The 15,132-nt window shown below is 39.1% G+C and overlaps 1 protein-coding gene across 1 annotated transcript in view; it reads left to right on the top strand.

Annotated features, from left to right (window-relative positions):
- Nucleotides 1-15,132, top strand: part of ERC2 (ELKS/RAB6-interacting/CAST family member 2) — an 887,162-nt gene that overhangs the window by 341,893 nt on the left and 530,137 nt on the right. The window contains exon 6 of the mRNA XM_047850845.1: nt 6,347-6,514. Coding sequence (XP_047706801.1) covers nt 6,347-6,514 — 168 coding nt within the window. The remainder of the gene's footprint in view (nt 1-6,346; nt 6,515-15,132) is intronic.

The raw sequence follows: 15,132 nt of genomic DNA, 5'->3' as shown, positions 1-15,132 counted from the left end.
TAGAATCACCAAGCCAGTTAGGTCATTGACCATTATGTGGTTCTCTTTGGTAAAGATCAATAACCTCTGATGGTTAGAGAAAGGAAGGCTATAGGATTCCTACCCCATGACTTTGCCTTCTGGTAGTACATCACAGCTTCTGAGAGTGCTCCTTCAAGTTCTAGCTCTCTGTCCTTTTGAGGCCAAAAGGGGTTTATACTAGCTAGGTCAATGTGATGATATTTTCTGGGCAGAGCTCAGCCAGCCTTGCTTGCTGTTGGGCCAGAATCCTCCCTGAAGCATTTATATGCAACAGAGATTGAAATCTAAGGGTTGAAACTTTTGGGCTTACTAGATTCATAGTCCTGCACTGTCCAATATGGTGGCTATGAACTGTATGTGGCTATTGAGCACCTGAAATGTGGCTAGTCCTAATTGAGATATGCTGAAAGGGTAAAATAGATGTTGGATTTTAAAGAAAAAAAAAAGAATGTATAATACCTCATTAATGTCTTTCGTATTGATTACAGTTTAAATAATGTTTTGGATATAGTGGGTCAAATTAAACATATTATTAAAAGTAATTTTATCTGTTTATTTTTCCTTGTTTTTACATGGCTACTAGAAAGTTTAAAGTTACAGATATGACTTACATCATTTCTCCATTGGACACACCATCTTAAATTTTGTTCCTGGAAGAGTAGGAGTACTTGGGCAGCATTTCTAACCAATCCACACATCTCAAACACCACTCACATCTCCAAGGGAAAATCACTCCTCACATCAATTATGTTAATTGACCAAATTTCAGGTGTTCATCAAATATAAAGAATATCTCGGCACTTTTGGTAGCTGACTCTGGCATGTCAGCTTTTAATTAAAGTCTTTCATAGGCTAATTAACTACCCCTGGAGAATTCATTCCCAGTTGGGAAATACACCCCTCCACCCACCCAGCCATAGACCCCTCCACATATACACATATTGTACAGTGTATGCTGGAATATTTTAAAGTAAATGACAGACAGTGTAACACCCTGGTACATGCTGGAGCACAGAATCTTATTTGCTGAGTCTCTACTTTTCCTAGGGCTGCTGATTAGCAACCTTTATTGCATTCCTACAGTATATAAATCACTGGGTTGGAAATTGTAGAAAGCAGAATAGTAAAATATAATAACAATAGCAAAGATTTATTGAGTGTTTCTAGGTGCCAGGCATTGTGCTAAGTGCATTACATGTTATTTAATTTAATCCTCAAATAACTTGATGAAGGAGGTATTGTTATTATCCTCATTTTGCTTCTAACACCTTTGTTGTGTTCCTGACATTTGGAAGGCCTGTGGGTAAGTCCATGGCCATTACCGTAAGTTACTTGAACATATATATTTGCAGTGCAGAGACTTTTGCAAAACAGTTGTCCACTTGGGCCATTTGTCTGTACAGATGGAAGTTCAAGGCACTGGGCTTAAGGGGGCTCTTCCTCTTCATTGTTTCTTTCTGCTCCCAAGATCTTGACCTTTGACCTCAGTGTCCACTCCCCAGGGTTCTGCTACTTGCTCCATTTAGCTCTGTCCTTGGCTCTCCATCATTTTTTCCCCTTCTCTGGATTTGGGGTGAGAGAATAGGGGAAAGGAGATTTTGAGGTCCAACACATAGAAGGAGTAGAGGGAAGAATTTTGGTCCTTTTTCTTTTAGGTTTATAGCAATCTCTAAGACCAGCAAACCTTTCTAGTTTTAAGGTGCCCATTCCCTAGCAAAACCAGTTGAAGTTATAATAATTTCAGAGTGGTTCGACACATCATATTGTAAGTCCAACCCATGTTGAGGGTCGAGAATTGGAGCAGCAGAACATGGGGAGTGACCCTGCTTCTTGTGGTCAACTGAGAATACTGATTTATGGGGGGGTTGCCATCTTGTAACTCCACTATCTGGAAAATGTAGCCTTCAAGATCTCTGAGGAAGGGAAAGAGTGTGGGGGTGGCATGGATGGAAACTGACATATGTCACTCCTGTTTACATTTCATGAATAAAACACACAGACCCATATTCCTGCAAGGGGCTGGGAAGGGAGACCTTCCCTGTATTCAGGAAGGACAGGAGAATTGGATTGTGAGTGAGAACTAGTACTTACTACCACAGCAAGCTTTAGGTTATTTTTAGTGTTTGTGTCTTCGGAGGCTGTGTACATTATGCATACTTGCAACTTTGAAACTGTCCCCCATTTGAATGATTGCAAGTTGAATCAAATTCAAATATACCCTTAATCCAAGTCTACTATCAGGAAAAACAAACGAAGTTTTGAATGTGAAATAAAACCGTATTGGGAGTTTTGTGAGTGTTCCAGTTTCATTTTCTTTTAAAGTTTTTCTTTGTGATAGCATGTTTATTCAATTCCTGAAGTGTTGTCAAGTAAGTAGTATTTAATCTGTGAAAATTTTCAAGTGGACCCTTTTTCTCTCTCAAGGGTTTTCTTTCTTTTTTTTTTTTATTTTCTCAAGTGTTGCTGTAGTCATTTTAAGATTGAAATGAACCGTTTGATTTTAAAAAATTATTTATGGCACATCAAGTAGCACTTAGTGTTTTGTCACAACATTGAAACTGTTTCTGAAACCTATGTAAAATACAGCAGAAAGGTCGGGAGGCTTATGTATAGAAACATACCTCACCATTGGAACTGGTTATAATTCCTGGGTGCTGACATCAAGATTAATAATATTTAACTCCGATTTTGGCAATTTTTGCCAATTTTATTGCCATGGTCCTTTTCTTTCAAGTTATTAACTGGAACTGAAGTGATAACAAATGTTTCATGCTTTATATTGCCAGATAAAAGGTTAAATTTTCATATGTTACATGCTCTTAACATACACACACAAACACACACACACACACACACACACACACACACACACACACACACAGACAAATATTCATACAACTGGATCAGAAGGAAATGAGTAATTCTCCTAAAATGAAAAGATTGTCCTAGTTTTAACATTAGGTGACTAGTTCCCATGCGGTTAAGTCATATGTAAAAATTGGAAATTCAACCTATGGGTCTTTGTGCATTGACTGTATCATACAGTTCTAATTTTCTTTTGTTTTTCTGGGAAATGATGGTGCTCTTTGCTTTGCCAAGTTTTATTATTGAGTCAACTGCCAAAGTTTAAGAGAGAGAGTTAAGGCCCTGAAAATTATTTGGTGTTGAGTGAAGAGGCAGAGAAAGGTATTTCATATTCCCAAACATTTTAACTTTTATGTCTCTACCTGATGTTGGAATATAATCTAACCTTCAAGGCTTTTCTGATTCCTTTATAAATGATGTACACTGTTGAGTGAAATCAGAATATTTGTGAAGGGGACCCAGTTTGGAAGTACATAGTCTAATTTTTGATAGACTGTATTCTTTCTTGCCTGATCGTCCCTGTATTTAAACTTCTGTGCATCAGGAGGCCTTTGTGCCTGCTTGTGGTTTTGTACCATCTGGAAGTTAAAATTTGATTTTAGAAATGATGTCATACTTGCTTACTGCAAACTGGGCTAATGTTGGTTGAGAATTGGATACAGTTCAGGTCAAAGTTTTGTTTTAAAAAAAGACTCTTAAACCTTGTTTCTTGATTCCAGGAGACTGCAAAGCTATGAGGATAGACTGGAGTGATTGAAGGTCGTGATTCAAATTCCTTTGAAGCTAAATAAATGCATTTGGGTGTATGGAAAATAAACTTCCCAACAGAAGACCTTAGCTGGCACAGGCTCCCTCCTGCCATGTAGAATTTGGATGTTTGCGAGCAGTGTGCTGACCATGGCCATCCTTGCTCTCTATTTTATTCTTGGAGGAGAGATATTCTTACAGCCAGAGTTTTGTCTCTTCTAGGTTCAGGAAGATGAGGCAGGGCACTGATAGATCACACATGTGGGAAGGCACAGTAAATTTTAAGCATATTATTCATCAGTGCAGAGTCTCTTTTTCTAAACTCTTTCCAGCATCTGTTACTACCTCCCAAATTGTAATTTATTTACGTCAAAGTTTTGAATGTTAGACATTTCCTCTAGTCCAGATACAGACCATCCATGTTTGATAGCTAGAATGTAGGGCTCATAGGACCACAGTTTCTTCTCAAATTCACACTGAATCCTAGTCAGCCTGTGGGAAATCTTTTCAATGGAATGTAACCCCTTATAGCCACTACTATAATCTGGAGTGCTCAACATGTCCTGCCAATTTCCAAAGAACCTACCATATGCCATCTTTTATGTATAAAGTAAAAATCACATTTTTTTTCCAGATAGGATGAAAACCCAAAGAGAACTATTGATGTTATTTTGGGTTGATAGATGGAGATGACTTTATATTTTATTTTCTTAATTTGAAATGTATTATCAAATTGGTTTCCATACAACACCCAGTGCTCATCCCAACAGGTGCCCTCCTAAGTACCCATCACCAACCCTCCCCTTTCTTACACCATACACAAAAATAAACTCAAAATGGATAAAGGACCTGAATGTGAAACAGGAAACCATCAAAACCCTAGAGGAGAAAGCAGGAAAAAACCTCTCTGACCTCAGCCTCAGCAATTTCTTACTTGACACATCTCCAAAGGCAAGGGAATTAAGAGATGACTTTAAACAATCTGGGATGTTTAAACAATCTTGAGAATCTGGGATGCTGAAGCTTTAGTGCAACTGGCATGAATTTTCTTTTAGTCAAAGGAAGATCCCTAGGACATGAGTATCCCTCTCACATCCCAGCTGCTAGATATCCATGGCCCCTAGGTAAGAAGAAGCACAACTATCAAATATTTAAGGAATCTGCTGTTTTTGCCCTGTGCAGTCACAGAATGTCCATCCTGTCTCATAATGTGGTCAGGGTCATTCTGCCAACAGGGCTTTATAAGCACTGTTTCACCCCTTCCCTTGTGGAGACCTCCCTGCTTCATCCACCTCCCTGGGATAGAAACTGGAGAAACTCTCTACTCACCAACCTCTCATCACCTTTGACCTTTAAAAACACAGCTTTGGTGCTTCTGTTTTGGAAAGGGGTAAGAAAAGGAGATTCTACTCTGATAACTTTTTAAAATCTCTAATATCATCATTTCTTCCCTGATCTACCTAAGACTGATTCTTGCCTTTAAAATCATAAAATGTCAGATACTTAGGGGGTTCCAACCTCTTTGTTTTATGGATGGGGAAACTGAGGCTGGAGGGCTCGGTGGGGAGGGGAGAGTGAGAGTTATTTGTCCTGATTCTCATAGCTAGATAGAAGCAGAATCCAACCTAAAACCAAAGTGTCCTCTTTCCAGTGTTCCAAGTTGCCTTTTGATTCTCTGTCTTGACAGTATTTACAAAACTATTTATTTTGGCTTATTATGATATTCTCACCTCATTTTCCCTTAATTTTTGTGTTTTTTTTCATCCAAATTTTACTTGCTGGTAGTATAGTATAAAAAACTACTCAACAAGATTTGTGAACAGATACAGCAGACCCCTACCCCATTTTTCCTTCCCCAAGACAACCTGTTTTCAACTCCTTTTGCCTGGTTATTTTGATATCTCTAAATAACGTGCTTGCATCACTACTTGATTTTTGATGTAACTACTGTCTATCAAATGCCTGGTATGGAGGGTGAGGATTAAATTTTTCCATCACCCCAAAACCTCACATTATCCATGTGAACCTTTTTTGCATATGGTCATTGGAATGTTAAGTTTAAAAATAATGTTTATGTTTCCTTATGTCTATTACTGACATTTGAAAAGCAGGAATTGTAATAATCTAATTTTTGAGCTAAGGTAGAAATAGGTATTTTTTGTATGCCTTTTTTTTTTCTTACATATTTGGAAAGCAGTCTTTCATAACACTGGAGAGTGGTCATCTCCACAGCATTTCCTTCCTCCAGTAGCATTTCCTTCCTCTTGGCAGCTTGTATTTTTCTCCTTCAGGAGTGTTTCTCTACATGTTTGTCTTTTTCCAGACGTCTGTGGCATGGCTCATCATGTTCTCCATATTCCTGGAGGATGTTGCAGAGCACAAGCAGTGTTGTGCCTTCCCTGTGCAATGGAATAGTGATGTGCTTTGTTTTCTAGCTAATGGTTTCACAGCAGGGAGACATACTACTATTTCATAATGCCTTATTTTATATAAACCTTATATTAAAAAAAGTGTCACAGTTCAGATTCACATATGACAGGACTTTGAGGTGGATACAGGCTGTTAAAATGCATGGCATTGAGGTGCCCATGAGCAATGGTTTGACCATGCTGTGCTGAGAAGATGCACTGCTGCCCTGTTCCCTCCCCAGGCCTAATGGTTACTGATGACCACTGTGTAAAACCACAATCTTCTTTCTTTTTCCTGACTTCAGGTAGATGCACTGAGATTACGCCTGGAAGAGAAAGAGTCTTTTCTCAATAAAAAAACAAAACAGCTGCAGGACCTCACAGAAGAGAAAGGGACACTGGCTGGAGAGATTCGAGACATGAAAGATATGTTAGAAGTGAAGGAAAGAAAAATCAATGTTCTTCAGAAGAAGGTAAGTAGTTGACATAAGCCATTCAGGCTGGGAATTGGTATCATCCATGTTTTGTCATTTCAGAGAAATTTTTGAGTACATGGAAAAGAAGAAATTATTTTTTTTAGAGTTTTAGGTTAGGAAGTATATACTTTTAATATGCTGGTACTTAACTTACTGGTGGTTGTGTCATGCCATTCTTAGCATGGACTGATGAATTTTCTGTTTGCCTGAAAAATAAATAGAGATGATTCTTTTTATAGTTTCCAGCTTAAATATGGATAATTGTACAAATTTAGATATATGTCTAAAATAATAAAATGTCTGAAAAGTTAATTTTTTCTTTTTCCTTACCAAGAGTTGAACAATGTATTCTGTGGGTCTTGAAGGTATTTTAGATGCATTTTTTATTTATATAAATTTTAGTAGCTCTTACCGTACTGAACCCATACGGATTTGGTGGGGGGAGTAATGTTTACACCTATTACTTAATTGCAATCTGTCAGAGAACATATAATAAGTTCTGACTACAGTGGGCTAACACAGAAGATGCTTGATCTAGCTAGGGCCCTTCTTTCCTGTTTTACTGTCAGCAGCTCATTTTCTCCATGTAGGGATCCAGATTTGGGGAATGTACCCTGATTTTTAAAAAAAAATCCCATTTGTTACTATGTACAGTTTGGGGAACATAGGGTCCCCTACCATCCCCTGGAAAAGAACAGGCAAGAAGAGAAAACGACTACCTGATCTTTTAAGAAAATAAAATATATTGGAAAGGCATAGGGCTGTCAGATTAATAGGCAGCCAGCGTGGAAACTGGGCAGGAACTGACAGTGGGCAGCACAAGCCAGCTGGCTGGGACACTGCTGCAGACAGGCATATTGCCGGACACCCCTACTGCAGCTGCAGCTGCAGACAAATGGACTCTAACTGGCCCCTCCTCCTGGTGTCATTTGCCACTATCATCTCTCACCTTGTTTATATCAACAGCATCCTAGCTGATTTTCCTGCTTTCACCCTTACCTTTCCTATAGGCTCTTCTTAACACAGAAGCTGGAGTAGTTCTTTTAAAACATAAAACAATTTATACCATTCTGATAAAAAAAATCTCCAGTTGCAGCCACCTACATAATTTGTGCAGAATGAAAATTGTTCAAAGAGAATTTCTGAATGAGCATAAAACCAAGTCTGGGGCCCTTCAGAGTGTGGGGACCTGTGCAGTTACACAAGTCACATGCCCATGAAGCCACCCCTATCCCCTGTGGCTTCCATCCTCACTCTCAAGGTATTGGTCATCTGATGGATTATATTATTAATTCATTTCTGTCAGAATCTTTACAGACAAGGCCCAGGTGTTTTGATCTCCTCTTTGCAGTGCCAACTAATTGACACAGATGTTTAGAAGAGATCTTGGAAGACATGACCAAGGACCCTTGAATCAATGAGGCCATTGAGGGCAGATGGGACTAACAGAGAGACAGAGTGGCAGTTCTTAGAGTAGGTACTAAGGATTCAAAAGAAAACTTTTTAAAATTCCCAGGAGTGAATGATGATGAAAGCTAACATTTATAGAACTTATTTTGAACACTGTATGCTGGATATTTTGCTATGCTCGTTATGTGCACTCTTTACTTACTCTTGATCGTAATCCTTTGAGGCAGGTATAGTTATTAACCCAGGAAACTGAAGGACACTGAAGCTTATGGTAGGTAGGCAACCCAGATAGGTGCAAGGTTGTTTTTGTTTGTTTGTTTTGTTTTTTGTTTTTTTGTCTTTGGAAAAGTAGAATACAATGGTTAGTGCAAATTAAAAGAATTAGCGTATGGACCTCAAGTTTTATGATGATGACACCAGCTGTCAATCAAGGAAGAGCATCACAATTCCTTGTTTTACCAGGAGTTGAGACTAAGTGCTCTTATTCTTGAGGAATAAATGGCACTAATGTTATGAATGAAGATTTTGGGAAGGTACTTTCAATGCATAAGTGACAAAAGACATGTGCTGACGGGCACAGTTTGCGAAATTTTATACTTTGCTCCATAAGCCAGACTCAAAGGTTTGGAACTGGTTTGGAAGTTCTTGAGCAAAGCCAATTGTATATTATGACTTCTTTGGGCAACGTGATCATAATCCCACTTATTTAAACCATGTAGATAATGGATTAGGAAGTATTTCATGTGTATTGGGAGAGGTTCTTCAGTTTTACATTTTTTTTCACTGAGTGTTTACCAACACATTTGGGGAGGAAATAACACCACTGGCAACATAGTGAAGGGGCAGGAATTCTATATACCCGCAATGTAAAGGACAGATAATCCCCAAAGAAGTAATACACACAATTCAGAAATCTAGTCAAAATGTGGAAATAATACAGAAGCTAATGGGCCAATGAAACATTGTCTTTGGGACTGAAGACTCAGAGTTTTGACCACATTCAGCCTAATTGGCTGTTTTAGGGCAGGTCTGGATTGGAACAGCATAAGCTTTGGATTAGGGTGTGTTGGCATGGAAGAAATAATAAACTTATGTCAATGTCAGACACGTAGTATTACTTAATATTTCTTTCTTATAGACTCTTTGGCAACCAGCACTGTGTTTTGATGCCAATGGAAATGGGTATGCTCCTTTCATAGCCATGTTTAACCTGGCGAAGCTAGGCTTGCACCTCGTATCTGTCAGCCTTGCCTTCAGAGGTCTGAGTCTCAGAAATCTCGTGTCCTCCATAAGCCATGTGAACAGGTCACATGTCTGGACAGCAGGCATGGACACGATGCCCTAATCATTTTGTTACTTGAGGAAGGAAGTGAAGTTGACGAAACAGAGAACCCCAGGTGACAGAATATCTCTGAGCAAGCTTTTGTAGGAACACAGCAGTCATCAAGTATAGATTTTGGTTCTATTGCAGTTTGCCTCCACTCCATAATTCCCAGATACGGAGTTCTTTTAGTAGGGGGACAAAAATGTGCATGTATGAAAATTGTTCAGTGGAGCATCCCCTTATGGCTGTGATGCTGAAGTCAGAGGAGCAGTATAGTTTTCAAGCTGCAGACTTAACATTCTGTTCTCATACCTGAATTCAGACTTCAACTGATGAAGTGCTACCTGACTATTGAGTTTTTGTAGGAAATGTCATAAAACCTTGATGACATTGTACATTTGGAAAGTGTATAATGTCCAGGATTTTAGGACATGGTAGCATTATTTGACCCAGATCAAATTCAGACTGTTATGTAGCTCATGCAACATAAACCTACTACCCAAGAAATTTTTAAAAAGTCATTAAATTGGACAAAAGTTCTATCTCCATTTTATTCCAGGGCTCAATCCCACTTTATAGAGCAGAGGCACTTTATTTATTAGGGGTAGAAAAACAGATGGTGATTTCTCTGGAAGCCAGGTTCACTAGCTACCTACTGGGCTTCATGGATTGCCCTGTGGGTTGGAAAGGACAGGGAGGTGTGAGTGGAATTGGCTTCTAGGGGTGGCATCTATGGACCTGCCCACTTCAGCAGCTTTATTCTACCAATTTGGAAGTGTGGTGGTGAAAATTCTGAATGATGGTAAGTTCAGAGGTAAAGACCCTACAGGACTATGGTTATTAGCATACTGGGTTTCTTCATGAAGTTTATTAAAAATAAAAAATAAAAAACAATTACCTGAGAAGATGATTATAGAACATGGAGATTTCCATGTTGGTGTAAAGTTGATGTAAAGTATGGAGAACTTTTTGACTCAATTGATCTTTTTCCTGGTGTTTAAACATCCAGTTGCACTTTTATATTATTATTGGCAAGGCTCCTGTTTTTTGAACACGTGCAAAATCATATTATTTTTGCATTTACTGAGTGTTTCCTATGTGTCAGTAAGTCACTACTTTAGGTCCTGGAGGCTCAAAGGGATATAACATATTCTCTAGTCCTCAGGAAGCTGATAGTCTGGTTGGGGAGATAGACATGCATAATCCTAAATGTAAGTACAGTGGAGAGCAACATGGCATATTACCAGAAACAAACTGCTTGATGAATGCAAACAGCAGAAGCTAATTCTGCTACCTTGAGCAAAAGGGAGTTAGTTTATGGCAAGGATATCCAGAGCCCCAATGTCTGGCTGGTAGAACAAGATTAGAAATGATCAAGAGTCAGGACAGCTGTAGAAGACTAAGAGAAAAGAGCGAGTGCCGTGATCTCATAACCAGGAGTGTCTGTTCAGGTGTCTTCTCTGCTGATGGCTGCCCTCTCACCTTCCTCCCTCTTCCCTTACATCACACTGTTGGTTGAGATTTAAAGTCCTGGGGCAGAGCTCCAAATTTCACACAGGTGCCTCTCATTGGTAGGATCTAACCAAACCTGCCCTAAAAGGAATCTGGGAAATGTGGTTCCAAGCTTTACACCTGAGATTTCCACTCAGTTCTTGTGTCACTTACACTGGGAAGTCTTTGCTGACATTGCAGGCTGGGAGAGGTTTTATACTTTTAAAGAACCATTTCTTGGCTCAGTTTGAAATTCTGCATCCCTTTAGTGAGTGTTGGCTTCCCTCCCATGGCTAATCTCCTTGAGTGCCCCAACCGTGATCATCAAGATACTTCTAGCTTTTTGCAGAATTCTTGGCAGGTGATGGTCCTCAATCAATATGCATTGGGTGAATAAATTATATCAGCAAATTCTGAATGAATGAGAACTTGGGAGAAGAGAAATCATTTTGAGATCCACTCCTGGCCCAAGAATATGTTAGCTATTAGGAGTCTTTTGCCCCAGTGAAATGTTAGACTCACTTATTGTTCCCAGGACAGAATGTTCTCTGTAGGCTGCAAGATGGAACCACCCCATGGGTAATAAAACGGATGAGGAAATTACTTCTGCTCTACCCACATCTAACACCTCAAGCCTTGGTTCCATTACCCTGACAAGGTAAAAATGGATTAAGGCTTGAGTAAGGGCACTTAACTACTCTTGCTTCATTTTCCTTTTTAATAAAAAGAATATGTGACATTTATCAAGTATACTGTCTTGCTCTGCAAAGAGACTAATGCTTCCTCCTCTAGTTCTCACTTCTAACTTACTGGATTGTTAGAGGCATGGTATTCTATAGAGTGATAAGATGGAATTATTGATCATTCATGGTTATTTTTTTTTTCAACGTTTATTTATTTTTGGGACAGAGAGAGACAGAGCATGAACGGGGAAGGGGCAGAGAGAGAGGGAGACACAGAATCGGAACAGGCTCCAGGCTCTGAGCCATCAGCCCAGAGCCTGATGCGGGGCTCGAACTCACGGACCGCGAGATCGTGACCTGGCTGAAGTCGGACGCTTAACCGACTGCGCCACCCAGGCGCCCCTGTTCATGGTTATTTTTAATTATGACCATGCAAATGATAATTTTTTATAACAAAAGGATTATTTACTATTCATTGAGCCCTTACTATACACCAGACATTGTGCTAAGGGCTTTGCATCCTTAGGTTATGGGTCCTTATGACAAACCTAATGGCAGATATGTGCTACCACAATCCATATTTTTAAAAGAGGAGACTGGTTTAAACTTGTGTGACTTGAGTAACTTGTCCAGACTCTACCCAGTAGGAAACTGATGGAGCTATTCTTAAACACCCCACTATTCTTATATTTTTCTGTTTTGTGATCCTGCCTCACTCATGGGGCAAGTGGGGTCATTAACTTTAAGAGCTAATCTCTACTATGAGCAAATTACCTGAGGTTGATACAAAAGGATGCCTGTATTTATACATTATCAACCAACAGAGATGAGGTAACTAATGTGATAAAAAATAGGAAACCAATTAAGTTAATAAAATACAACATCAGTTCTAGTTAAAAATGTATGTTAATATGTATGTTAAGCTATATTTAGAAAAATGATTGTGATAATCTTCAGTTTACTTTTGTTTTACTTTTCCCCCATGAGATTCTTCATGTACCATTCTAAGCCACTGGATTGTTTTACTGCTTCATTTTCAAAGGATTGCACCACGCTTGCTATCATAGTAATTTCACTTTGTTTTGGTAGTTGGCTTACAGAACCAAGATCTCAAAATAAGATCTGAGGCATCTAAGCAACTTGCCTGGATGAGTTCCAATGTATTTGTGATTTGGGAGACTTCTCACCTGGTCCGAGAGGACATGGTCTGGGAAGCTGCTCCACCTTGCTGTGAGATGCTCACTTTAAGGTCTGACCTCGGTGTAGGCAGGCTCACTCTGCATCTGAAGCCAGGAACTGGGCTGGCGTCCAAAGATTGGAGCGGCAACCAGGGTGGCTGTGAATCTGAGGCAGTGTTCTCGACAAGGAGACACTTTACAACCCTCCCACTCCGGGAACATTTGGCAATGTCTGGGGATAGTTTTGGTTGTCACAGCAGGGGGATTGCTACAAGCATCTTGTGGGTAGTGTCCAGGGGTGCTGCTAAACATCCTGCAATGCACAGGAGATGCTTCCCACCCTCCAAAGCAAATGATGATCCAGACCAAGCCCTGGTCTATAGGATTCCTCTTCTTCCCATGCAGGGCCTATCCGACTTGTCTTGGCTTTCTCTTGAGATAGTATTCCTTAAAATGATTTTTACTTTGTATAATGTTGTTCTCTCCATTATCTCTGAATATTGTCTCAGCTGATGTGATTAACATTTTTAGCTACACTTTTTCTCTAGCATCATTATAAGAAGTTTACAGAGATGAACATCTTGTGTATGTGCATATGATGTTTGAACTATTACTATTATTTTCTCTTTTATATTTTTGATGTGTAAGAATCCATACTTTATAGAGTGTGTGTGTGTGTGTGTGTGTGTGTGTGTGTGTATCCACACACACACACACACACACACACACACACACATCACTCTTGGGGTGCCTGGGTGGCTCAGTTGGTTGGGCCACCCACTTCAGCTCAGGTCATGATCTTGCAGTTTGTGAGTTCAAGCCCTGTGTCGCTCTCTGTGCTGACAACTCAGAGCCTGGAGCCTGCTTCGGATTCTGTGTCTCCCCCTCTCTCTACCCCTCCCCTGCTCATGCTCTGTGTCTCTCTGTCTCTCAATAATAAGTAAACATTAAAAAACTTTTTTTAAGGAGTGTATATATATATATATATGTGTGTGTGTATATATATATATATCACTCTTGAAATATTAAAATTATTTAGAATTATCGAAACTTTTGACTACACTGATCATATCAACTAATTTAGAGGGAGGCACTAGTTAGCTGTAATATAGGGAATATATAATAGAAATAAAGCATCTTAGACTGATGAATGGATCATCCAAATCCACCATTCACACCAACAGGGATGGATATTCCAGCAGGTATCACCCAGTTTAAATTTCTTTGGCTAAATGCCAGCATTCTAGTCATTTAGAAAAGTGACCTTTAAGGCTTTTTTTTTTTTGAAAAAAAAAATGCACTTGATTTTAGTACCCTTTGGGGCTGAAAATCTAATTTCTGTATTCACATTTAATATATTTTTCATATATTTTATCTAGTTATTTGGGACGTGAAAATATTGATTGTGGACTGAATATAGTTTTAAATAATATGTTGCTTAAATATTTGTAACTAAAATGTACTGTCTAGAATAGTGTTTGTGACTTGCCAGGTTTTTTTCAATAAGTGCCTTCTTCAGTCTAAAAAATATAAGAAAATCCCAACCCACTACATCATATAGCAAATTCTCTCTGTGTATTCTGTTTGTATGGTTATTGGTGTTTGCACGTTGTTCGGCCTAAGCAGAACATCTTTGTTCTGGCATCAGTTAATATTTTGTATCTTTATCGTGGCTTGAAATTGATGCCAAAGTTTCTGGTACTAATGAAATCATACAGGACAAATAATCACCAAGCATGTGTAGCTCCTATTTTTGGCTGGAATTATTTGCCCAATGTTAGTGATGACCTAGGCAAAAATCATCTTGGCGATTTTAACCAATTGATCCCATTGCAAGAATGAAGTGATATTTTGAAGGTCACTTTGCATCCCTTGAGTAGAGATGTGGCTTCTTTGGTAAATCTAAGCTTCTTTATGAAGCAGTAAATTCACCAGCCTCCATTTTCATGTGTATTATTAAGAAATTTGAAGTTGGGGCACCTGGGTGGCTCAGTCGGTTAAGCGGCCGACTTCAGCTCAGGTCATGATCTCACGGTCCGTGAGTTCGACCCCGCGTCGGGCTCTGTGCTGACAGCTCAGAGCCTGGAGCCCGTTTCAGATTCTGTGTCTCCCTCTCTCTCTGACCCTCCCCTGCTCATGCTCTGTCTCTCTCTGTCTCAAAAATAAGTAAACATTAAAAAAAAATAAAAAAATAAAAAAATAAAAAAATAAAAAAGAAATTTGAAGTTGCCATTCTCTTAGAGATGATATTCATAAAATGATATTTTGTTGTCAAAAGAACTAAAAAGTTCACCTTCTAAAGAGATTTCAAGAAGCCTGCTCATTCATTCATGCATGCATTCAGGAGCTATAGTTACGGTCTTCAATTAGCTGCATCTTTCTACTCCCTGGCTCTATTGGACACAACCCTATGTGATCGGACTTTAAAAGATATGTAAAAGTAGGTATGCTGATGAAGTGTGGACAATCCTAAAGACAGATATGAGAGAACAGAAAACCTGGAAGATACTTGATGGGCCCTTCTGGTCA

Source organism: Prionailurus viverrinus, chromosome A2, assembly GCF_022837055.1.
Source record: "Prionailurus viverrinus isolate Anna chromosome A2, UM_Priviv_1.0, whole genome shotgun sequence".
Taxonomy (NCBI): Eukaryota; Metazoa; Chordata; class Mammalia; order Carnivora; family Felidae; genus Prionailurus; species Prionailurus viverrinus.
Note: the sequence above shows the minus strand (reverse complement) of the source record. Positions and strands in the feature narration are given on the sequence as shown.